Source organism: Corythoichthys intestinalis, chromosome 18 (assembly GCF_030265065.1).
Source record: "Corythoichthys intestinalis isolate RoL2023-P3 chromosome 18, ASM3026506v1, whole genome shotgun sequence".
NCBI lineage: Eukaryota > Metazoa > Chordata > Actinopteri > Syngnathiformes > Syngnathidae > Corythoichthys > Corythoichthys intestinalis.
In genome coordinates this window covers 23,763,477-23,790,625 of record NC_080412.1, presented here as the reverse complement: position 1 = coordinate 23,790,625, position 27,149 = coordinate 23,763,477, and the positions used below count along the sequence as shown (strand labels likewise).

Here is a 27,149-nt window from a genome sequence, read left to right as displayed (position 1 = left end):
ACCGTCAACATTTTCCTAAAGGTCACGAGACCACGCAAAACTACTAAGACATATTCATAAACTTCATTATGATATTGACGGGACGCGGGGCTGTCATTGTTTACGTGGCCGTGAAAGATGACCGAGTGGAATCACAAAGAGCTTTTTTCATTGAAAATTGTTGTGAATAAATGCTTAAATCCATGAATTCTTTATAGATTTGGACGTAAAACAGTCTTATTCTTGGTTAAGAGCAAGAAAAAAAAAAAAGGAAAAAAAAACGTGGCGTTATCATTTGTTTTACGTACATATGTCGCAGTACGATGCTCGTCTGTCAGTCCATGTGGCGGCCGCCGTATGTAAACAGAGCTTTTCCGGTAAAAATTATTGCGAATAAATGCTTAAATCCCTGAATTCTTTAAAGATATGGACATAAAACAGTCTCGATTCTTGGTTAAAAGCAAATAAAACCGTGCAGTTAGCATTTATTTTACGTAAATATGTTAAAGTACGATGCTAGTCTGTCAGTCAATGTGGCGGCCGCCATATGTAAACAGAGCTTTTCAGGTGAAAATGCTTGTGAATAAATGCTTAAATCTCTGAATTCTTTATATGTATGGACATAAAACAGTCTCGATTATTAGTTAAAAGCAAAAACAAAAACAAAAACAAAAAACGGGCAGTTAGCATTTATTTTACGTAAATATGTCGAAGAATGATGTTAGTCTGTTGGACAAGGTGGCGGCAGCCTTACAACAAAGAGCTTTTTATGTTGAAAATTCTTGTGAAAAACTAAAAATATAATAATTAACTTGAATCCTCGAACAAATCACTCCTGAGACAATCCTTGAGTATATAGTGTATAATGATAATAAAGGGCTATTCTATTCTATAATAAGTTGTGATTGTATACTGTATAGAATTTGTTAATAATCTACGGAGCCCCCCGGGTGCCAGGATAGAAAAAATAAAAAATCATAGCTAATCTGTACCCACAGTTTACTAATCTGTGGGTACAGTTTAGTAATCTGTACCCACAGATTACTAAACTGTAGCCACAGATTAGTAAACTGTACCTACAGTTTAGCAATCTGTACCCACAGTTTACTAATCTGTACCCTCAGTTTACTAAACTGTACCCACAGTTTACTAATCTGTACCCACAGATTAGTAAACTGTACCCACAGTTTAGCAATCTGTACCCACAGATTACTAATCTGTACCCTCAGTTTACTAAACTGTACCCTCAATTTACTAATCTGTACCCACAGATTAGTAAACTGTACCCACAGTTTAGCAATCTGTACCCACAGATTACTAATCTGTACCCACAGTTTACTAAACTGTACCCACAGTTTACTAATCTGTACCCACAGTTTAGCAATGACCCGGAAACGGTAGGACTCCAAACGTCGAGGGACCTGCACCTTCTGCCCTCGGCGAACAAAGGGGTTTTAAAAGGTAACTATTGCACAATTTCTTTGGTAGCCGTCTACATTTTCAGGTGTCATCAATCAATATGGCATGTTGTGTGTTAGTAGCCGCTAATACGGCTACTAAAAATAGGTAACTGACAAATGAACACTACTTGAATTGAGCACGCACGGACACGACAGCAGCACAGAAAATGTGCAAACACAACATGCCATATTGATTGATGACACCTGAAAGACGCCTACCAAAGAAAACGTGCAATAGTTACCTTTTAAAACCCCTTTGTTAGCCGAGGGCAAATGGTGCAGATGGTTTCTCGGTCGGTCCCTCGGCGTTTGGACTCGGAGTCCCCGCCAAACATTGGTGACTACTGTTACTGGGTCATTGCTAAACTGTGGGTACAGATTGCTAAACTGTGGGTACAGTTTAGTAAACTGTGGGTACAGATTAGTAATCTGTGGGTACAGATTGCTAAACTGTGGGTACAGTTTACTAATCTGTGGGTACAGATTAGTAAACTGTGGGTACAGTTTAGTAAACTGTGGGTACAGATTAGTAATCTGTGGGTACAGATTGCTAAACTGTGGGTACAGATTAGTAAACTGTGGGTACAGATTAGTAAACTGTGGGTACAGTTTACTAATCTGTGGGTACAGATTAGTAAACTGTGGGTACAGATTGCTAAACTGTGGGTACAGTTTAGTAATCTGTGGGTACAGATTGCTAAACTGTGGGTACAGATTAGTAATCTGTGGGTACAGTTTACTAATCTGTGGGTACAGATTAGTAAACTGTGGGTACAGTTTACTAATCTGTGGGTACAGATTAGTAAACTGTGGGTACAGTTTAGTAAACTGTGGGTACAGATTAGTAAACTGTGGGTACAGATTGCTAAACTGTGGGTACAGTTTACTAATCTGTGGGTACAGATTACTAAACTGTACCCACAGATTAGTAAACTGTGGGTACAGATTAGCTATGATTTTTTATTTTTTCTATCCTGGCACCCGGGGGGCTCCGTAATAATCCATTTACATATTATTTATAATTTATTCTGCATTTTTTTCCTCAAGTATTAAGTTTCTGATGTTAAATTGAGTGATTTATTAGCTGTCGAAAACTTGAAGTAAATTAAAAAAAAAAAAAAAAAGTTGCTATTTTGGTCAAAAACTTACATGATGTGTTAAACATTGCTATTGATCCTGAAAATATAGATGATTATCTTTGCATTTGGTGATTTTTGTTTATCTAGTGGAAAATCTGAGACTTTTATAGCCATTTTGAGTTGTGTTATATAAAAAAATAATTAATCGGCATTTTATAAGGGAACAACTTTGAGTTTTTTTATGCCGCTGCTCATGGAGACTCATATTGGCTAAGGTAGGTGCCTGTTTTGGTTTTAGGTCAGTCGCAGCTTTGGTTTTAAAAATATTTGAATTTGAAGTTTTTGAAAATAGGCCCCCTACGAATCGTAGGGGGCCTATTTAACCGTTTCCCGTGTCATGTCAATAGGTTATGAAGTCTATTTTTGTACAATACTAGTACTATATACAGTAGTATTAACTGTAACGGGAGTAGATTGTGAATTTTGTTGCAATCAAAAGGTGGAGATTTCTGTTTCACGTAATGCTCCAAAATGTTATTGCACTCGTGACAACTGAGTTACTAAATTAAAATAAAAAATATGATGATTTTTGGACCTCCCCTGAGGGAGGTCGCAAGTTCTTGCTCACTTTGTTGTTCTTTGTAGGACACAAGCTAAAATTGCTACTCCTCCATTTTTCATGAGTGGATCACAATGGAATTTGGTATATATTTTCTCGGGATGTGTACACATTACCCGGAGTGCAATTTTGAATTTTTGTCTAAGGACTAATTCGTTACATAATTAATTATGGATTTATTGTTGCCTGTAGGGTCTGATTTAGACAGTAGAGGGCATATGTGCTTCTCAGTTGTGCTATTCATGTCTCTGGCCTGATGAGACGTTTAGGGACTGAGTTGGGTGGCCTTAGTAGTTTATTTTAAACTTGGTTGTTATTTAAGTTATTTTTCGGAATAAACTGTTTTGCCAATTTAATCCATGCTATTTGTTTTTATCATGATGTAGGCTTTACATCATATGGAAAAATCATGAGAGTAAGGGAATCCCACCCCATGGAGCCAAAGTCAGCAGACATGAGCATGCTCCTCATGTAGGTGCATATTATGGGAACTTCCAGGCGTAGTTTGGGTGTCTCCAGTGTTCCGCTGGGTGACAGGTATGTTTCCATGTTGCTGAACAGAGTAACAGAAGCCGTGTAGTAGGATTCATTCTGAAATATTAAAACAATGGCCAGGGTTAATATATTCATGGCACAGTGCGTGAGAGGACGAGGGGGGAAAAAAACAGGCAATAGCTTACTTGTGCAAATATTATGCCGCACTCATTCCACTCCACAATCAGCTGAGCATGGCTGGCATTGAACCTAGTGACCCCGCACTTATCATGGCCGAGGTACAGGGTTGTCTCTTTGATGTTGTGATTAACTAGAAACTCTCTAGCCACTGTGACTGTAATGCCAGTAACTGTGCAATCAACTGAAATATCACCCAGAATTGAATACATTCTATTGGACGTATCATTAGAGGCCAGGTCTATATTTTCGGTTGTGAGTTCATTTGTGGGTCGCGTTGTGGTTTGAATTACATGAGTGGTTGATGCAATGGGGTTGCTTGTTGGTTCAGTGGTTACAGTTGTCAATACTGCGGTAGAAGTTGTGGCCGCAGTTGATACCATCGTGATGGTTGTTGGACCACTAGGAGTTGTTGTTGGTGTGTTATTTGCATCTTTTGGCGTTACAGTGACAGCTGTTGGTACAGTGATCACAGTTGTTGTTAATATGGAGGAGGTTGTAGGGTTTGTTTTTGGGAGCATAGTGAGGGTTGTTGGTGCATTAGAGGTAATTGTTGGTACCATCGTGATTGTTGTTTGAACGTTAGGGGTAGTTGTTGGTACAGTTGTGAAGGTTGTCGCAAGATTTGGTCTGGTTGTTGGCACCATCGTCATAGTTGTTGGACCATTAGGAGTTGTGGGTGGTGCAGAAGTTGTGTCTGTTGTCACCCGAGTGATGGTTGTTGATACTGTGGTGGAGGTTGTAGCAGGAATAGGGGTTGTTGTTGGGACCATAGTGAGGGTTGTTAGTGCATTAGAGGTAATTGTTGGTACCATCGTGATTGTTGTTTGAACATTAGAGGTAGTTGTTGGTACAGTTGTGATGGTTGTTGGAAGATTTGGTCTGGTTGTTGGCACCATCGTCATAGTTGTTGGACCATTAGGAGTTGTGGGTGGTGCAGAAGTTGTGTCTGTTGTCACGCGAGTGATAGTTGTTGGTACAGTCGTGGTAGTTAGTGCGATAGAAGTAGTTGCTAGTGCAATGGAGGCAGTTGTGAGTGCATTCGCGATGGTCTTCGGTGGGCTTGTGGTGGCTATTTCAGTCGCGGTGATTGTCTCAAGAGTAGTGTCGATCGTATTTGGGGATGGATAAGTTGATGTTATTAATCGAGATAAAGGGAAAGTGCTGACTGTGGATAACAATGCTGTTGTCTCCATGATAGCTGCAAAAGACAAAACATTCTAGTTAAGAACGAATAAAACGGTTATGAAATTCAGCTGTGCAACAGAATATAATTGCAAATGTATACATTGTTATTATTATTTTGAGACATTGATGAAAAATTGTAATTTCTAGACAATTCCGGCCTAAAATTATAACATGTTTGGTGAACCTAAGGACGACATTACGGTCATAACTCCAATAGGGATGTACAGTGATCCCTCGCTAATTCGCGCTTCAAACTTCGCGCCCTCATTCCATCGCTGATTTTTTTCAATTAAAAAAAAATAATTTGGAAATACAGATGATCTGTCCTGAGCCGATCGCGTCGCCTCACTCTTCCTCCCTCCCTACCTCCCTCCCTCCCTCTCCCTGCTCTTTGTTCTTCAGACTGTGCACTGGAGTTCCTTGTTAAAGTTAACGATGATTGACAGATGTTTAATGTTTGATCTTGCCACCGATGCCTGGAACCCAAAGCTTCAAAGTGCCGCATGCGTCAATCATAGTTTAACTTGTTAAACAGTTGCTGTGGCAACTCATTTTGTGTAAGTGAGCAGCTTGAGCGGATTTGAGTGGATTCACTCAATGAAGCATTTAATAAAGACAAGCATTTTTATACTTTATTCATTTTTAAAAATAACTCGGTGGGACAGTAACATGTTTTAAACTTATAATATTACATTTGAACTGCTTAAAAAACTTTTTTTTTAAAATATATACGTATAAATTTATTTTTTTCTAATTATAAAAAAGTGAAAAATATGTCTTATTATCTCTTTCCAATGCTAAATATGAATAAATACATTGAACACATACAGAAAAAAAGTTGGGGGGGTGCTACTTCGCGGTTTTTCACTTATCTCGGCGGGTTTTGGTCCCCATTAACCACGAAAAACGAGGGATCACTGTATTGCCCAAAAAAATAAACTAATGTTTTCTATATTATCAAGACCTTGGAGAATTTAAGAAGATGACAGATGATGTTTCAGTTCTGTGTGTTTGTTTGTTTGTTTGTTTCTTTTTTTTTTTTTTTTTTTTTTTTTTTTATGGGGGGGTATTATAAACAGTTCTAAAGACCAGGCAAACAACCTCCTCTGATTTTCTATGAGGTAATTGAAGACAAATGACAGAAACACTCATTCATTCATTTTCCATGCCGCTTCAGCTCTCACTCAGTCATATTTCACCAATTAAAAGTGCAATAAGAAAAATCTTTGTTTTCATCAATAGAATCTTTATTTGAATAGGCTGTGCCTTGTACCATAGCTTTTCAATTTAAAGTTCAGATTCTCATGTTAGTCTAATTTAGATTTTAAATCACTTTCTTACATGTGTTATAATTATATTGTAATAAATCTGGCAATATCACACTTTGAAACAATACCTTGACAGGCTCTACCAGGCCTTTGTGGTTCAGTGTCCAAAAATCCATCTAGACAAGAACATGTGTAGGAGCCCCACGTGTTTGTACATTCGGCCCACTGGGAACAATCATTTTCTAATGGAACACATTCATCAAAATCTGTAACAACAAATTAAAACAAATAAGGAAACAAAACACAATTTTCCCTTTTGGCCTTCTTTTACATTGTACTATGCCATATAATAGGAAGTAACAATGACTAGAACACGGGTCGGCAACCTGCAGCTCTTTCAACCTTCTGAATCAGGTCAGTTTTATATTACCAGAATTAAATATTTGATTAAAAATATTTATTCTGCTGCTTGCGAGATCTAACATTGAAATTTAACTTCCCTTTAGTTGGCAGATAAACCCAGGCTTACTGTTCAGTGTTTTTGTTAACAAATCATTCAGGTCATGAATTCACCAACTATGTAATGTCACGGTTGTCTCTCAGAAGGAGTACCCATAAGTCTTTGCTCCATTCAAACCCAAAATTGCCACCAAAATCAAAAGGAAGTGCCTTGGAAACATCCCAAAATCAACAAGAAGAAACCTGAAATTAATGGGAGGAGACCGGATATTGACTTGCAGTAACACTGGAATGTACCAAATGTAACAGGAAGTGACTCCAAATCAACGGGAAGTGACCTGGATCTGCGCCCAATTCAAAAGGAATGTCACAAAATCCACTGGAGTTTAATAAGCAACATACAGTAGTATGAAAAAGTATCTGAACCTTTTGGAATTTCTCACATTTCTGCAAAAAATCACCATAAAATGTGATCTGATCTTTGTCAGATGAAAAAACAGTGTCTGCTTTAACTAAAACCACCTAAACATTTATAGGTTTTCATAGTTTAATGAAGATAGTATACAAACAATGACAGAAGGGGGGTAAGTGAACCATCACATTTAATATTTTGTGCCTTCCCCCCTTTCCCCCCTCCCCCCTTTGGCAGCAATAACGCCAACCAGACGCTTCCTGTAGCTGCAGATCAGTCTGGCACATCGATCAGGACTGATCTTGGCCCATTCTTCTCTACAAAATTGCTGCAGTTCAGTTAGATTCCTGGGATGTCTGGCATGAATCGCTGTCTTTAGGTCATGCCACAGCATCTCAATGGGGTTCATGTCTGGACTTTGACTCGGCCACTCAAGAACATGTATTTTGTTCTTCTGAAACCATTCTAGTGTTGATTTACTTCTGTGTTTTGGATCATTGTCTTGTTGCAGCATCCATCCTTTTTTTAGCTTCAACTGTCTGACAGACGGCCTCAGGTTTTCCTGCAAAACATCCTGATAAACTTTTGAATTCATTCTTCCATTAATGATTGCAAGTTGTCCAGGCCCTGAGCTAGCAAAACAGCCCCAAATCATGATGCTGCCTTCACCGTGCTTCACGGTGAGGATGAGGTGTTTATGTTTGTGTGTGGACAGAGATATTGCAATGTGCCAGTGATTTCTGTAAGTCTATAGCAGACACTCTAGGGTTCCTTTTTACCTCTCTGAGTATTCTGCGCTGAACTCTTGGCGTCATCTTTGGTGGACCTTGGGAGGGAAGCAACAGTGCCAAACTCTCTCCATTTATAGACAACTTCTCTGACTGTCAATCCTGGATCGCAGGTCTTCAGACAGCTCTTTTGACCGAGCCATGATGCTTAGCAGACAATGCTTCTCATCAAGACAATTCTTACCAGGTGTGTTTTATAGTGGGCAGGGCAGCTTTAAACCACTCATCAGTGACTGGGCACACACCTGACTTAAATTGTTTCGTAAAAATTGGTTTCAATTGCTCTTTAAGTCTCCTTAGGCAGAGGGTTCACTTACCTATTTTTCCGCCTTCTGTCATTGTTTGCATGCTATACTCATTAAAATGTGACAACCTATAAATGTTTTGGTGGTTTTGTTTAAAGCAGACAATGTTTTTACATCCGTGTGATTTTGACAAAGATCAGATCATATTTGACGGTGATCCAAAAAGTTCAAAAACTTTTTCATACCACTGTAAAAGCATTCCCATGCTGTTTCACCAGGAATTACATTTTGTATTTATATTTTACAGTGTGTCCGAGAAAATGTGTCTTCCTGCAGGTCAGAGTTTGGATACCTCTGTTTTAGATCAAGAACTCTGATACAGTGTAAAAAATAAATTAATTAATTAATTAAAACACGTACCACTGATGATTGTGTTGTTTTCATCCATAACGTATATAGAGCTGTTCATTAGTGAATAGAGAAGTGCTGATGATGTGTTTCTGATGTCTTGTTCTTGATCTGGGCTGAAGATTACTGTGAAGTTGACCACCACACTGCCTGGGGAAAGATGCCTGATCTCAATTCTCACCTGACCTGAATTCACCATTGCCTTTATCTCTTGTGTCAGAGATCGATAGATCTGTAAAAACAAACAGAAATAAACCAGTTGCAACAGTGTAGTCTGTGATGTCTATGAACAGTTGATTAAAAACTCTACGCATGATGCACCTACCTCGTCTAAAATGCTTGCAGTAAGATTTTTGTAGGCCTGGCTGCTCGTATTGTGTAGGTCTTCGGTGAACGGGATGTTGGTTAGTCGAGTGGTGGCATCAAGGGTTTGAGCATCTGGAAAACAAACTTCAGATATAGCACTACAAGCTATAAAGCCAATAATGAAAATACAGTGAAATTAATCATGTACTGTTGAAGGATTTTTTTTTTTTTTAATATAATCATGTATAATTATACGTATCCATTCATTGCTGTTCTGTTACCATGTTCAGGCTTGATCGGAAAGGGGCTGTACTCCTTTCAATAAACATTTGAACTCTTCTCAAGAATATAATAAGGGATGGGAATTTATTGTTTACACTTTGTATATTCCATTGTGTCAATCATAAATAAGAACTATAGGCCGACCGATATGAGATTTTGAAATGTTGATACCGTTATCTAAAAAAAAATTCAGCCGATTGCCGATATTCATAGCCAATATTGAGGCCGATATACTTTTTTTAAGCACGTAGATTATGAAAGGCAATTTTTGAAGAAATTGCTTCAACAGCCTCAAATTTACATGGATGACCTGAGACTTAAAGGATTAATTTGGTCTAGTGCTACCAAACCAATGAACACAGCACTTATTTTTATGGTTAAACACACTCACTAAGTAACCTAATTAGAAATCAAGATGCTAAGCATAAAATGATTACACACATTGATATTCGTCGCACTTACTTAAGCAGCACATTGTTCTATGTGAAAACTAGTAATCATGAGCAATTCAGCTTTGGATGAAAATCCCTTACCAGTAAAGATGTCCCAATCGATCGGCATCCCGATTGATCGAGTCCGATCACGTCATTTTCAAAGTATCGGAATCGGCAAAAAAATATCGGCCATGCCTTTTTTTAATATATATACAGTATATATATATTATTTAATTAAATCGTTTTCTAATTGTATTTAACGTTACAGACAAAATGTCTTACACTCATCCAGAGTGTTTAGTTTTGGCTTAAAGTAGGGCTATCAAATTTATCGCATTAATGGCGGTAATAACGTTACAATATTTAACGCAATTTACGCATGCGCTGCACGACCCACTCATGCATTGTCGCGTTCAATCTATAATGGCACCGTTTTACCTATATGCGGAGCTACAAAGCAGCGTAAAATGAGTAGAGAGAATTTTGGCAGCCTTTGGAGCCTTTTAATTGGCTAAAGCCTTACAATCCCTCTCTCAAAAATTTGAAATATCGTGGGAAGCAATGTGGGGAAGAAAGGTAGTAGTTGATCTTTTTCTTAACACCCTATGTTATTTCCCAACGCAGAGAAGATATATCAATTGATGCCACTACGCATAGTCATGGTTGCACTTCCCATCATGCATTTGGGCAGAACAGTTAAATAGCTACAGTATCATTTACTGAAAGCTCAACAAATACACTAGATGGCAATATTTAGTCACAATATACAAAGTCACATTTATCCTTTAAGAATTACAAGTCTTTTATCCGTGGATCTCTCTCACAGAAAGAATGTTAATAATGTAAATGCCATCTTGAGAATTTATTGTCATAATAAACAAATACAGTACTTATGTACTATATGTTGAATGTATATATTTGTCCGAGTTTTATTCATTTTTTTCTTAATGCATTGCCAAAATGTATATGATCGGGAAAAATTATCAGGAATGATTGGAATTGAATCGGGAGCAAAAAAAAAAGCAATCGGATCGGGAAATATCGGGATTAGCAGATACTCAAACTAAAATGATCGGGATCGGATCGGGAGCAAAAAAACATGATTGGAACAACCCTACTTACCAGTTTTGATTGCAATGTAATGGCTTTCATTTGTGTGGAGTTTAACAGTGACATTGTAGAGAACCCCTGGTTGCAGATTCTTCAGTTCCAACATGGTCTGCTCAGTTGTCCATTTACTAATAACCTCTGAGCCCTCACTAAGAACCACCAAGTAAGTCTGGTTTGCTGGGATTAGGCTGGACCAGTAAACACAAAAAGAAGTGCCAGTGATGTTGGCAGACTGTAATCTGCTGATGCCAGGGGAGGCTGGAAAAGTGCAGAGAGTGAGTGTGAGCACATCCATAATTCCTGTTGTACAACGTATTTGCTTCCAGACAGCATAGTTGAAAGAAAGAAAAAAAGTAAAACATTTCATACAGTTTGAGGCTGATGCCGGCGGTATTCCGGAAGGTCTATATGTTGTAGTTTGAAAGACAGCACTTGTGTTCAATGAAGGCGTGGACACGTTGTTTGCAGTGACAGGGTAGCTAACCACAGTTTCGTTGTCGGCAGTCCGAAGTGAAGTTATGTTCATCAGTGAAGTGGAACATGGTGGGACTTCTGTGGTGGCTTGTATGGTAATGTTGTTTGTATCTACGTAAAAGACATAATATAATCTAAGCAGTTGATGAAGAATTAAAATTATTATAGTACAGTTTTATTTATACTAAGATATGTGAATGCCGGTACCCATTTTTACAGTCACATCACGCCATATAATTACCGTATTTTTCCGACAATAAGCAGATACGTTTTTCCTTCATTTTGAATCCTGTGGCTTACAGTCCAGTGTTTATTTGTTGATTTATTTGGGTTAATAGGTAACACTTTATTTGACAATGGTGTCATAAGACTGTCATAAGACCGTCATAATAATGACATGACGCTGTCATGGGCATTAATGAATGCTTATGACAGATGTCAATAAGTGTCATTCAGCAAATTTTGGAACTAACCCCATTTATGTCCAGCTCGGATTTTTACATCCATTCAAAAGTGAGATAATTTGCCAGATTAAGCAGTGGACGGACGGACAGACACTAAATGAGATCTGTTATAAACTGTGTGGTGTAAATATCCCATAATACAGTGAGGACAGCTGCCGTTCATAGTCCAGTGTGGCTTATGTATAAACAAATGCCGTTTTCGTGTCAAATTTGGTAGGTGGGCCTTATAGTGCAAAAATTATGGTAGTTAAAAATCTACATGCAAAATAATCTTCATCTGGCCAACATGCACCCAAACAAAATAATAATATACATCAGAATGTAATTGTTTAAAAAAGAATGTATTTATTAGTAGTATTCTTAATGTCATGCCTCGAGTATTCTTTCAATCCTCTGTTGTGTTTAGGCATTTCCATGTCCAGCCTATCAAATGTTAAATAACCTAAATGCAAAATTCTATAAAACATAGTGATTATGAGTACATTTACCATACATATCCTGAAACCAAAAAACCCTTGGAGTCTTTTGATCCCTTTGTAGGTTCTTGAACTAGTTTCATAAACTGAAATCTTCGTAAGTAGAGACACGTTTTCCATGTAAATGCCTTAATCTGCTCCAAACTCCCCAAAATTCAGACATAAATCTTTTATGAAGCATAAAATTGCTTCAAAACATGCATCAAATACATGTTAAAATAGATTGTTGCATAATAAACATGAAATGAGAGTTGTGCATAATGTAAAAACAACTTGTTTTTTTCGTGATAAGAAGCAATATTTTCCAATTGAGGCGTGTCGTAACCTGAACATTTCGCATGTAGAGACGTTCGAAAGTAGAAATACCACTGTATTTCAGATTAATGTGGTAGAGTCAAAGTCATGTAGCGATGACGACGCCCCGTGGTGGCATTGGGAGCAAGGAATCATTTCGTATCAATATCATACTTCTATCAATTGAGGCCAAATGTTTTAAAAAATGCATGTAGATGCAGATTAGAAAAAATTAGTTCTGTCAAATTTATCGCGTTAACGGGCGGGTAATTAATTATTTAAATTAATCACGTTAAAATATTTTACGCATTTAACGCATGCGCGGAATGACCCGCTCATGCATTGCCTCAAACAGATTACAATGACGCCATTTTTTGCACATTGAGATCTAAGAGGCAGAGAATGGCGAGTGGACACAGGCAATTTTTTGATTGAAAATTTTACAAATTTTATTAAAACGAAAACATTAAGAGGGGTTTTAATATAAAATTACTATAACTTGTACTAACATTTATCTTTTAAGAACTACAAGTCTTTGTACAGAAAGAATGTTAATAATGTTAATGCCATCTTGTGGATTTATTGTTATAATAAACAAATACAGTACTTATGTACAGTATGTTGAATGTATATATCTGTCTTGTGTCTTATCTTTCCATTCCAACAATAATTTACAGAAAAATATGGCATATTTTAGATTAATTAATCAGTTAATTACGATTAATTAATTTTTAAGCTGTGATTAACTCGACTAAAATTTTTAATCGTTTGACAGCCCTAAAAAAATACATAGTACATGTTCAGTGGGAGAAAGAAGAAATATGCCATACTTTTTGCAGTATTTATCACATACTTAATAGATGGTAGTGGATCATTTGCATGGACTAAACCTTTTCAGGATGACACATTAAAAAATGATTGCCGCAATCAACCAAGGGAAGCAACAAGTAGTAAATAATGTTTCAATTTAAATTTCTATGTAAGATTTTGAATGCTATAATTTTAATCTCTGTATGATTGTGCGGTGCTTAGTCTTTGGATGTGACAGTTAAATATTACTTATCTATTTGACTAACCTGCACAATGAGTTCCAGGATTGCTGGGGTCAACATCAAGATAGCCTCCACGGCACTCGCACTGGTATGAACCAACTGTGTTGCTACATTGCGCCAGTGGAGAGCACTGATGGAGAGTAGGATGCGCACACTCGTTTACATCTATAATGATGAACATTAAAACTTGAAGTGATTACACTGGAATTATAATGACACGGAAAGACACAGTGCCTGGCTGCAATATATCATTAAACCCCAAATTATTCATATTGTAGACACATTATGAATAATTAAGGACATCGTGGAACAAATATAGGGAGCTTGTGACTTCCTGTAAAAGTACTACAACAAAAGAAAACATCTAAAGCACAGGTGTCAAAATCAAGGACTGAAGATCCGTCCCGCCACATTATTTTGGGTGGACCGTGAAAGTAAATCAATCGTACCGACTTTGTTGTTCTCATGTAGTCATCAATGAATGATCAGGAAATATGTATAGTAAAGGCCGACTTATGCTTCCACGTCAGACCTGCGCCGTCAAGAAAGACCTGATTTACGACCCTCCGCCGTAGCCTCTCTTGCTCCTTCTCAATTTTCTGACTTCGCGTCGCGTCAACGCGTGTGACGTGGTGGAAATGGACTGTGATTGGTCCGCTCAGACTGTTGTTTCCGGTTCAGCGCGAAATCACTGCCGTCGTCAAACATGATTTTTCTACACGCAAAATGGACTAAGCCGGCGAGAGTATCAACGAAGAGCAAGTACACCAACTTCTACAATGTCTCGTCAAGACATTATGAAGATTGCCAAATGGCAAGCAACTCGTGGGAGGAGATTGCTGAAAATACGGGGCTGGAGGTCAGTCAGCGACTGAATAAAAAAATGGAAGAACCACCGAGACAAGTACATGTGTGTTTGGAATCGAATGGCCATACGAAGCAGTGACCCAGTTGGCCAAAAACAGCCAGCTTTTTATCATTTTATGTCGTATTTTTGGTTGGTGCACTTCATCATTTATTGTGTGCATATTTTTGCTGGGAGTCTGTGACTTATTTACGTGTCACACTTCAAGTATACGAAGAATAAAGCTCAGGTTTGGTGTCAAAAGAACTGTTTTGGTGTTTAATTTTCTATTTTAAATTTTAAAACGGTGCTTTAATGATAACGTGTTTACCGTCAAGGCTTACAGCGCAGTTTGGGAAGGGCCATAGCCGCCACAAATCTGCTATGGCTTCCTACTGGCTGGTTGTAGGACATGGCAAAAAATCGGGCAAGAGGGCTTTGCAGACCTCGGACAAAACGCTGGCCATAGTGCTTGACGCCAGTTTGAAGCTAGCCGCCACAGCTTGCTGGTTTCCACCCGAGGTTAGAACTCTATGCGGCATCAAAAGTCGGACCGACCGACTCGAAACCGTCTTCTGTATCGCCTGCACCTCAACATTTGTATAATCAACATTTATTCAATGTTGACGAGCTGAAAATCCACATTGAAGCGTTCCATCTTGCCTTGTTTATTTTTTTCCCCGTTAAACTAGACAAGAGGCCATCTTGCCTTGTTTTTTTTAAAAAAATTTCTCCGTTAAACTAGACAAGAGGAAGTCAACAAGCATGCCCCAAAAACGTGTAAACATAACGCCACACCCCTCTAGTGGCTTGGCGGTGAATTACAGAGCAGCGCGTTCCCTCACCACAGAATTATCGAATGCCCATTGACGCCGTAGTCACTTCGCCGTCACCACAACGCAGGAGCGTAACTCAGGCTTAAGGCTGCAACAAATAATCGATTAAAATCGATTAATAAATTACTTGCCAACTAATTTGATAATCGATTTTAGCCGGCAGCTATGAGCGGTCCCATTTGGCGCCTTTTTTGTGTGTAATGTGAGACTGCGCACGCACGTGCGTGATTACAGCAAGAGAGAGAGAGCTCAGTGCTGTAACTGCTGCTGCTATTGGGTTGCTGAAGCAAAATATAATAATAATAATATAGTATAACGAAGTGCCAAGAGTTAGATTGTCTTTTGTGTTGTTAGATCCAATGTGCCTCTGTCAGAGGTGAGTAAATGAAGGCAATTGTATTGTTTGCATTCTTTGTTGATGAGACGTTACTACTTATCGCAACGCGCTAATCTAGTTAGCGATTATGCTAATTAGTGTCATAAGTGTCTGTGTGTGTTGTGTTTTGGAGAGTCATGCATATTAGCAGTTGAAGTATAGATAGTAACATTGTCTCATTTCTTTTTATAAAGAAACCACACACATAAACCTGTTCATAACAGCTTAGTCTCCTTTCAACACAAACTCCCATTCAAACTGTAAAATTGTCATACTAAAGACTGTGTTTTGAAATTGGATTTGGATTGTATTTATGAACAACTGTTTGATAAAGGATACTGATTCAATACTGAATACTGAGGAGTCTGCCTCCTCCTGATTTGATTTTGTTGTTTAAAGAAAATAAGTCATTGACACAATTTATATCAGCGCTTTACCCACAAAAAAAATATGTCAATCAGCAAAATATGTCAATCAACAGTACTTTTGTTTTTATTTGAATAATTGGAAGGAATTTTGTCTGATTTGCGTACTGAGAAATTCTTACTCAGAGGTTTTATGTACTTAAAAGTCAGTTGCAGACTACAGTATAGTTATGTCTGGAAGCTGTAATAAATTATTAATTCTGAAAGAAATAGTCATCCATTTTCTCTTAATTCTGACTTCCTTACCTGCCTAAAACATCTTCAAGTTAAATTGTGAAGGTAATTGAAAAAAGTGACATTAATCCGATTAATCGCTTAATCGTTAAATTAATCGTCAGATTAATCTATTTTTTTGTATTTAATTGTTAGATGGAGCCCTAAATTACAGAAATCAGAGAACATTTACAGTTTTTTTTCCCCCTTTTGAAACATTTAAATTGAACATTTTTAGGGAAAAAAATAAGAGGATATTTACTTGTTCTCCTTTTTTTTTCTAGAAAACAAAAACTAAAAAGAGTCTATTTAATGGTCCCCTTTTTGTTTTTCATAAAACAAATGTAAATTATCTGTAATCTGTTTGATCAAAGAATTAAAATGTAAAATATGAATATACAAGATATTTACAGATTTTCCCCTTTTTTCTTTTTATTTTTTTTTAATTAAAAAAAAAAAAAATGCTATTTAGGGGCTCAAATAAGACAACTCAGTTTTTGGTTGATTTTGGCGACGCCAGTGGGCAAAAGCAGTAGTGTTTTTCCTTAAGGAAGACTGCGTTTCTTATGAGGACCAGCGCACACCCACACAGTGTTGTAAAATCATGATCTCCCTGTCGCCTGCAGATGGATTATACATTTCTGTTTTCAGCAGCTGTGTGAAGGATGAATATTAATACGGTAATAAATCCAATTGTGGCTAAACAATAACATATGACGGTTAGCAACTGTGGGGGGCGTCATGCTAGTGAGTGAAAGCCGGGCAAATATTTATTCTTGAGTAGCCTTCTTTTTATTGCTCCTCGGACAAAATTTTTCACCTCTTTTGTTGCTCTGCCATCTTTGCAGAATTTGTGTGAAAGCATTTGCATCAACTTCTGTCTTTATAATGAATAGGGAAAGGGGGAAGTGACATATGCCGTAAAGCAGTCGGCACATTTGTAGTTTTTTAGTGCCGGTGAAAGCGATATAGATAAATAAAAATAGTTTTCGATTCATGTGCCAATCGATTAATTGACAATTGGTCAATTCATCGTGGTAGCCTTATTCATCACACATAACGGCCCTCAGAAAGAAACTACAATGTGGCCCTGTCCTTTTATTTTTAGTTTAAAAGATCAGAAAATGAAAGGTCTCTCAGCATGACCTTCCTAGCATGTGTGATATATGTTCAGGTGGCAATTATTGGCGGACTCGTGACAATTATAATTGTGTGACTTGAGAGCAATTTCTATGTACGTGGGGGGAGAACCATGTGTGACTAACTCGGGTGTTATTTTCTGCCATCGCAGGAAACATCCCACAGAAGACAGTCGCTCAAATAAGCGGTCTGAGAGGGAGGCTGTGGTGCGACTGAGTCATTCTTTCCCGAATGCTATGTTCTGTGCAAACATGACATGCAACAAGAATGTCACTTCTCTTACAAAACACAAGTCAAGTCACGAGCAGCTTTGCCTCTGCTTGTTCTCCTCACCTCCAACGGTCACAGCTGACACCTCGGGTATGTGTTTGAGGAGGAAATGCAGCTTTGATGTGATGTTGTGCAGTGAAAGAGAAAGGCTGCAGTCTATCAACAGCGATGTGGCAGTTCTATAAGGGTGCACAGGCCAGGAAGCGAGGTAATAGACTGAAAAATTGACAAACTGCAGTGCTCCAGTTACCTGTATAAAAATAAAAGCAGTCAGAGCAATCTCTGGAATACAATACTGAGATGTCAGGTTTGTAGTACCATTGCTTGAAGTAATCTTGTATGGTTAAGGAGCGCTCCATTGTTCATCAATTGCTCATAATCTGTCTTCACTGTCACTGTTGCATTGAATCTGCTCCTCCCATTCTGTGTGTAATTTGCTGACCCTGATGATTATAGAATATTGAAAAGAGCTTAAAAAGTGCATTGGCACAGATAAAGTATGTTCACATTTAAACATTTTGCATGTGGAAACACAGGAGATGGAATAAATACATGCTATGCATTCATACAAAACCTAGATTAGCATGCAGTGAAAAAGTAGGAATACTGGGGGGGGGGGGGGGGGGGTTGCCTTAATTTACTGGTTTATGAACCATTCTGCAGCTATAGTGGAAGAGTATTTAATTGTTCTGCCTCTCAATAAATGTCAATGGTATTAAGGGATGGGCAAAGTTCTGGATATTTAGAGTAAAAAGACAATTCTCAGACAAAAGAGGTGAAGTTTCATTATTTCCCACGGCAACACTTATGATCTCTCACGTCACACTAGGTTGCCATGCGACCCTGGTTGGTAATGACTGGTTTAAGGAATAGGCAGCATGCAGTCTGACAAGAATGGCGCAGTGCCAAATGCAAGGTCTTTATGTCCAGTATCTGAGTAGCACACATACAAAAATAGTGAAATCAGGAAATATTTGTACATTGCTACTTCCTCTCATTACAACACCCATACTCAACATAGTAGTGCCATTAATTTACTAGGCAATTCAATCTAGCACACTTCCCATTGACCAATAGTTGTTGCTGTGTTGTTACTGTTTATAATAAGAACAGTAACTGTATGTTTATATCACAGGGCTTGGTAATGATTAAATATTTTAATCGTGATTAATAAAATGATATTTTGCATTATTGTACAATCGAATAATAAATTGAAATACTGTATTAGTAGACATACCAAATCTTTCATGACTTCCCACTTCCTTTTCTACACTGTAATCCCAAACAGTTGAATTAGCTCAGGGTTGCTCATTACGTCGATCCCAATTTATCAGTCGATCGCAACGCAAGTGCGGGTAGATCGTGGCATCCCCAAAAACAAAACAAAATGGTTTTTTTGTTTTTTTTTCATGTACAGTGCTATGAAAAAGTATCTGAACCTTTTGGAATTTCTCACATTTCTGCATGAAATCACCGTCAAATGTGATCTGATCTTTGTCAGATAGAAAAAACGGTGTCTGCTTTAACTAAAACCACCCAAACATATATAGATTTTCATATTTTAATGAGGATAATATGCAAACAATGAAAGAAGGGGGAAAAAATAAGTGAACCATCACAATTACACACTGTCTATGTGACGCATGAGTGTGATGGAATATGCTGACAATTAGTGGAAATTTTGTTATGTAGAATGAGCTATAAAGTTTCGAGCTATGTTAAGGTTCTTGCCTCTGTAAGTAAATAGGGCTTAATAATTTATAGCTATGTGGTGTGATATGCTAAAAAAAATAGGAAACATACAGTGCATTACTAAGAAATTGTGTGTAATTTTTTAAAATAATAATTTATGAGTTCTGTGAATGTAATTGGGTTTGCAGTGTAAGAATTATTAGTTGTATCCCCACCCTAAATTGTGACTCCTCAGTAAATGAAGTCATTATGAGTTTGTAATGCTACTTATAGCTACGTATCTGTCTCATTTTACAATGACGTCATCATTCATACAATTTGGATTGATTCAACATACAATTTTGCATCCATTCATTTTGCTTCATTGCACACTTGTCAAGACCACCAGCACTACATATGAAAAGAAATCTCTGCATTTGCAGCATCAATGCAATAATTGACAGATGGCTCGTTGTCCTGAGCACTAGCATCTATATAAAGTATAGGCCTATAGCTTGCTACCTACATACGGTGGAGAAAATAAGTATCTGAACACCCTGCTATTTTGCAAGTTCTCCCATTTAGAAATCATGGAGGAGTCTGAAATTTTCATCGTAGGTCCACTGTGAGAGAGATAATCTAAAAAGAAAAATCCAGAAATCACAATGCATGATTTTTTTTTAACAATTTATGTGTGTGATACAGCTTCAAATAAGTATTTGAACACCTGTCTATCAGCTAGAATTCTGACCCTGAAACACCTGTTAGTCCGCCTATTAAAAGTCCACCTCCACTCCATATATTATCCTGAATCAGATGCACTTGTTTGAGGTCGAGAGCAGCATAAAGACACCTGTCCACCCCATACAATCAGTAAGACTGAAACTTCTAACATGTTTAACACCAAAGAGTTGTCCAAAGTCACGAGAGACAAAATTGTTCACCTCCACACCTCTACCTGGGAAGGGCGACAAAGCAATTGCCAAGCATTTTGGTGAAAAAAGGTCCACTCTTGGAGCAATCAATAGAAAATCGAAGAAGCAAAACATGACCGTCGATCTCAATCGGAGTGGGGCCCCATGTGAGATATCCCCTAGTGGGGTCTCAATGATCCTAAGAAAGGTGAGGAATCATCAGCAGTCCAATGGACAGTACTCTAAACTGATACTGGATCTGCTCTGCATGCTATTCTCAATAGCGTACCACACGAATGCTATTTTTAGACCGTGACGTCGCATCGTAAAGCAGAAGTGGGACATTATAGATACACCCTTGCATACGAACCATTTAATTTCTGCTAGTTTTCTCCGGTAATCTTTGAAAAACGAACATGCCGATTAAACACTGCTACTATGGAACTTGTAGAAACGACTCTAAACATTACGACCGTCCACATATGAAAGATGTTTTCTTCATACGTTTCCCAAAATTAAAGACTCAAAAGAAAAAATGTGAACAATGTTATCAGCTTGTGCGGACGTCAGCAAGACCATTCTAACGGCAGCAAGGTGAAGTCATTCACCTTTATATGCAGTAAAAATTTTGTTTGGGGTCATGGTCCTACAAATAATACTCCCAACCCATTGCCTGCCACAGCGTCCCCTGAAGAGGTAAGCCATTTTGATATTTTTGCTTATTTTACCGTGGTGTTTTGCTGTGTTGCTTTTGTCTGACAATGAATGACCTGAAAAAAATACTAAAATGGTATTTGACTGCCACCGTTGTTACCTTTTCTGTTGTAAAGAAACAACTTTAGTAAGGGGGAAGCGTAAATAAACTAAGCTTTGTTATTAATGAAAAAATTAAAAGTGTTTGTTCGCTGTCACTGAGTAGCATTTGCGATCGCTATACAAAACTAATATAAATTACCCCCAAGAATGGTCAGAGACGTAAAACAACGAGAAGATATAATATATAAGAAAGACAGGTTATATGGGGGTAAAGGATAGCTTCTGGAAACAGGAGAACGTCATTGTCAGTGGTGTAAGGAAAAAGGTATGGATCAATTCAGCTCTTTTTCAGTCCTTGACACTCAAGCCATCTCTTTAACTGAACATTTATATGTTCTTCCACATCTTACCAGTGAATTTGGCACATGAATGAATACTAACTTTCAGGGTTAGTGCAGAAAAGGTGACCTGATCTCTCACAGCACTTTTGCTGCACTGGACAATCTATGTCCCAGTCACAGTCATCAACATCAGAGTAAGATCCATTTGTAGTTGGGCAGGATCCAGGTTTGGTCAGAAACTCCTCACTATAATTTAAGGCTCCATTGAAAAGAAAATAGCATGTTACAAAACACATAATTATTAATGTTAACATATTTTTAGTGCATGCAGTTTTTGTATAAGCTCAGATTTCTTAAGCCGGAAAATGCACACTTACACAGGGCACAGTAGCTTCCGATTGGTACGTAACCATGGCAGCATCTGGTCACCTGCTCCTCCAGCATCGTGTGTTCAGTTTGATGAACTATTCTGTAAAGTGTCACTGGACACACCATCCAAAAAAGCCAGCCACCGCAACTCTTGCTCACAGTATAAGGAACCCGTCGCAGCACGAGGGAACTCAAATTGCGGGTCTCGTTGTAAATACATAGATGGTAGCCAGATGCAGACAGGCTATTTCCTATTAAATAAAGTTCCTTAGTGATTACATTTGTTGATTGATTCCAATGCTATTATTACACAAAGTTACCATTAAACTGAGCAATAATTTGAAGAAAAAAAAACACAACCTTTTACTTTTAGGCAGCTGTTTTAAACTTACGTTTCGGGTGCAGAATCAAAGTTCCAATTTCAGTTTTTCCTCTATCATGTCAAGTCATCTTTCCTACTTAGCATGTTGTTACTACAGCCACAACTTTGTAAACACAATGGTGTTTAATAAACATTGCAGTCATGTTTTTTTGTCTTTCAAATTTCCTTATACTGTATTTTCTTTATTATTAAACAAGCACAAGTTAAGTACAGTTCAAATTTTGAAAGAATACAGATACTGTAGACCCTATATTGCCAAATGTATCACATTTGATACACCTAAAATTTCATGATTTTGAAACTAATTCAGAATTTTGACATTTCTTTAAAAAAAAAAAAAAAAAAAAAATGATAGATGCAATTCAACACATGCATCTGCAGGTTCCATGAAAAAAACAAACAGGATTTAGCAAGGGTTATAGATATCTGAGCGCTAATTACACATATTAATTTTGGCTTTTCTTTTCACAAATTTGAAAAAAAGGTTTCATTAGGACCTTATTTTTCAAATTTTGGGATTCTCTGATAATTGCTTCATATTGCTGGCATTAAAGGGTTGAAAAACTACAATCAGATTTGGATTCCACACCCAAACATTTGCCAATAACAGCTATCAGACTAAAAAAAAAAAAAAATTTAAAAACTTGCTCTTCAGAGTTAAAGACCATTTTGTCTTAGTAAAATATATACTGTGTGGTAGTACATACAGTATTCAGTCATACCTTCATATGTGGCTGTTTTCCTTGAGTAGAGAACCAGAAAGGTAAATACCACCCAAACGGAACAATTCCAACCCATTTTTATAAATATTAAAGCTATATATTTAACGGCAGCATTGTGCTTGCATGGCCCTCATTATGATTATAGCAATTCATTCTTGAGTGTACTGTGCTCAAAGCCCAACTCCCTTGTGTTTCTACCTCCCTCCATCCCTATTCGCACCACCTATCTCTGTTGAATAGTAGAAGCCAGCAACTTTTGGATTTATTTTGGTGTTGCAGATCATCAAACTGAATTGATTAATGCAAGTTTTTGCACAGTGTCTTGTATGAAATGCCTATCACGCTCAAATGAAAATTAAATCAGAATAATTGCCTTTTTTTAGCCATTTTTACTATTGTGGCTGTTATAATGGTCTGGTCTATTGAATTATTAATCATGCAATTATTTGGTATTTCTAAAGAAAATTAAAATAATCCCATGGGTATTAGAACTGTAAACATGATTCTAACACCATGGGGGAGATGGATTAGAAAGAAGAAACACACAAGTCCCCAAGGATGTGGTTTCCACGCAGGTAACCATGGCAGTACATTCTGGTACACATTGTGTCAGCAAATATAGTCTTGTAAGGAGGGAAATCTCACAAAGTTTCATTAGATTGGTTGTAATTTTAGCAATAATGCTATTATTAAATACATATGCCACGTGATTTTTTTTTCAATGTTTCAATTGTGTTTGTGTCTGAATGAAAGATGAAAATATTTCATTTCCATTTCATGCTAATAGGGTGAGAAAAATGTTCCCAATTAAGATTGATGCTATCATTAAGGTGATTATTATGTGCTGCAGTTGGAAGAAATGGAGTGTGTAGGTGGCGAAGAGATTCAGGAAGGTTTAAAATTAGTTGACAGCATATTCACACGGCATCGTCTATATGATGAGCCCACTGAAGTACAGTTTTATTTTACATGTCGAATGTGACATAAAGTAAGCATCTGCAGTGGTTCAATTAGTGCCACACCTTATTGCATCACATGGCTGTTGCCAAGTAATGCTGCTAACAGGTAGCTCATTACAGGAAAATGCTAGTCGGCGAGATAAACAGGGCTCCATGTCCCCAATTATGGCAGAAGTTTACTGGCATATGAATGTGACTTAAAGATAAGTTATCAAATGACTTATATAATACGACAATAATAATATAAATTGAACATGGAGCAAAAAAAATCTCCATATGTAAAAATAAATTTTAACTTTGTAGTGGTGGCTTACTTTTAAACAGGGATATCAAAAGTGGAAGTTAAAGTTAAAGACAATAATGCAAGTAGCATTTTCGCAATGGGCTCCCATTCAAAGTCATAGGCAGAGTTTGACTTTTGGGGCACAACATGTTGATGACGCCAAAACGTAGTGTCAGCAATACAATGAAGTTACAAGAATATTTATAATAAAAAGTTCAAAATGAGCATTTTTGTTTCCCATCATTTTTTAGGAGAATTCTAAATCAGACTGTTTAGGACAGCTTGACATCTTGCCTCTTCGGTCCTCAGGTGGTTTGGGCTAAGCAAAGCAAATGACCATTTAAGGTGCTAGTCACATGATCTGTTCGAAAAATAATTTTGACCCGTTATCATTTTTTTTCATTGGTGAAACTGGTAGAGCTACTGTTGGCATCGCGAGCAAAAAAAAAAAAAAGTAAAATCTAATATGTGGAATAAAGAGGAAAAATGTAACAAGTGTAGCCCAAAGTAGCGGAGTAAGGCTAGGTTCATACTGCAGGTCATAAGTCCGATTTTTTGTCATATCCGTCCTTTTGGCGTACCTGTTCGGACCACCTTGGTCCTTTGAGCCCATTCAAGTATTACGCATGCGCAGTCCGACACGCGCTGAGCAAACTGACCCGCATGTGCAGAAGCATCAAAACAATTAACAACGCACTGTGCGTGTATGACGCACACACATAAGCCTTATGTGTGTGCCTCAGTTTGCCCCAAACTATGTAAGCAATACTATGTAAGCAGGCTATGTAAAAGGTAAGGCTATGTAAGCAATACTGAAATAATGCTCATTTGGCGCAACGTAAGAAACTGAGCATTATCAGGCTTATCATTTTCTTCATTGTATTTTTTATGGCGTTGGTCACCACCACTTCCTGCGTGGTAAAAGCCGAGTTCAAGCTAGGCACTAACGCTAATGAACGGCTACATCGCTGCCGTCTTGCGTGCTGCTCCTGCTCTTTGCTGACGTAAATGAATTCCAATTTGGGAGACTTGACAGTTCAGACCGCCGCCACATTCTGGAAAATTGTATGTTCTTCCACATCTTTACCAGTGAATTTGTCACCAGGGACATCATTTTCAGACAGAATCAGTAGGTTTAGCTCAGTAAACATCTCGTTCATACACTATTTACATGCATCTAGCATGAGGGACAAACACGAGTTTGACCCCCCTAGCAACAGTTGCTAACGTCATGAATATTAATGAGCAAAGGTGACGTGTTACGTGCGGTACCCTATTTCGATTTGGGAGACTTGACAGTTCAGACCGCCGGCACATTCTGGAAAAATGTTGCCCAGATCGGATTAGAAATGGTCCATATCTATTCGACACAAGTTAATGCCTCACTCGAGTCGGGAAAAACACGAAAAAATCGGATTCGTGCATTAAGACCTGCTGTCTGAACCTAGCCTAAGAGTAGCATTTCTTCTTTAAAAATCTACTCAAGTAAAAGTAAAAAGTATGGCTTACTAAAACTACTCTTAGAATTACATTTTTCTCAAAATGTTATTAATGTAACGGAGTAATTGTAACGCATTGCTTATTATTATTTGTTTATCACAGCATATCCATAACTGTCTACATATTTCAAACAAGCTATTTGCTTTTTTATTTCTTATGTGCTTTATTTTCCATTTCTGATTTCAATTTAATGTGATTTTCATGTACACTTTTATTTCCTGTTTCGATTGCCTTTGTTTTAACTTTCTTTTGATTTAATGTGACTTTTATGACCTTCATGTGATGTAAAGCACTTTGAATTGCCTTGTGTTGAATTGTGCTATACCAAGGGCGTAGGTTTGCATAGGGACGGTAGGGACGTAACACTGCCAACTTTTCTGGATCCTTAAATTGTCCCCACCAACTTTTAGGCAACTTCATTTGCATTAGATCATGACTTCAGTTATGTAATTTAGTAATTAAGTAATTTAGAAAAACCCACCTCCTTAAAACTGGGGGTGGAGTGTGTGTGTGGCGGGGTGGGGGGCAATTCCCTTGTTTTCAGTGTAAGTTTACTAGAAATACCTTGTTTTCAGTGTAAATTTACCAGAAATAAGGGAAAATATCTGCCAGTGCTTCAAGTAAATTGTACTCAGATTTCTTGAAATAAGAAGATAGTTAGCTGAAAATAAGCTTAACAGACTTATTTTAAGCAAAAAGTTTGTATGTTTAATCTTAAAAAAAAAAAACTTGTCAGAAATGTTCTTAATTCAAGAATGGATATTGTTCAAAAAATTATTTGAAAGCATTTTTTTGATTTAGGTGAAAAATGACTAACTTTTAGATGTATGGGTTTAACAAGAACATATAGTCATATTTACTTAAAGTAAATGGAAGTATCGCATTAATCTGTTAACTAGCCTTCAACAATAAAGACAAGATGGAGAAAATTATTCGACTAGATTTAAGAAAAATGATCAAATTAAGATGTTAAAAAATTTGCACTGTGAAAGTTAGTACAGTATAAGTTAGTACAGATTTATTTGCATTAGTCATTTAGCCTATTAATTATGTTGATATTGGTGAGAAATGTAGCCCTGACCCCCATTCACCCAATCTGTTTGGTCTTATTAATGTCCCGTCACCAGCAAAACGTGTACATGCAGGTTATGCTGTTATATCGTCCCTACCAATATTGAGACCAAACCTACGCCCTTGTGCTATACAAATAAATTTATTGCCATTACCATTTATTGTCATTACTACCCACCTCTGCTCATGATTAAAATGCTTTGCAAGCAAAAGTAAATCAGATTTTTGTCCTGTGCCAAAAATTAAGCACTCGCTGTGACAACAACTGGTAAGGATAAAATGGAAGTCAATTTTTCTCTACTCTGTTGTACAGTATACTGGTCCTTCTAAAAAAATAGCATATTGTGATAAAGTTCATTATTTTCTGTAATGTACTGATAAACATTAGACTTTCACATATTTTAGATTCATTACACACAACCGAAGTAGCTCAAGCTTTTTATTGTTTTGATATTAATCATTTTGGCAAAAAAGTCCAGAAAAACCAATAATCCCTATCTCAAAAAATTAGCATATCATCAAAAGGTACTCTAAAGAAGCTACTAAACTAATCATTTGGATCAACGAATTAACTCAAAACCTCTGCGCAAGATTCCTGAGGCTTTTAA

General features: G+C 37.4%; 1 protein-coding gene across 1 annotated transcript in view; it reads right to left on the bottom strand.

The window, feature by feature from the left end:
• umodl1 (uromodulin-like 1) overlaps positions 1-22,804 on the bottom strand; it is a 30,096-nt gene extending 7,292 nt beyond the window's left edge. The window contains exons 1-14 of the mRNA XM_057821089.1: positions 22,729-22,804; positions 21,633-21,875; positions 21,356-21,514; positions 17,892-18,016; positions 17,637-17,823; positions 13,494-13,634; positions 11,120-11,294; positions 10,722-11,002; positions 8,903-9,015; positions 8,590-8,809; positions 6,394-6,531; positions 4,935-5,010; positions 3,818-4,733; positions 3,568-3,728 (exon numbers count right to left, since the gene is read on the bottom strand). Coding sequence (XP_057677072.1) covers positions 3,568-3,728; positions 3,818-4,733; positions 4,935-5,010; positions 6,394-6,531; positions 8,590-8,809; positions 8,903-9,015; positions 10,722-11,002; positions 11,120-11,294; positions 13,494-13,634; positions 17,637-17,823; positions 17,892-18,016; positions 21,356-21,514; positions 21,633-21,875; positions 22,729-22,804 — 3,011 coding nt within the window. The remainder of the gene's footprint in view (positions 1-3,567; positions 3,729-3,817; positions 4,734-4,934; positions 5,011-6,393; positions 6,532-8,589; positions 8,810-8,902; positions 9,016-10,721; positions 11,003-11,119; positions 11,295-13,493; positions 13,635-17,636; positions 17,824-17,891; positions 18,017-21,355; positions 21,515-21,632; positions 21,876-22,728) is intronic.
• Positions 22,805-27,149: the final 4,345 nt, after the last annotated feature.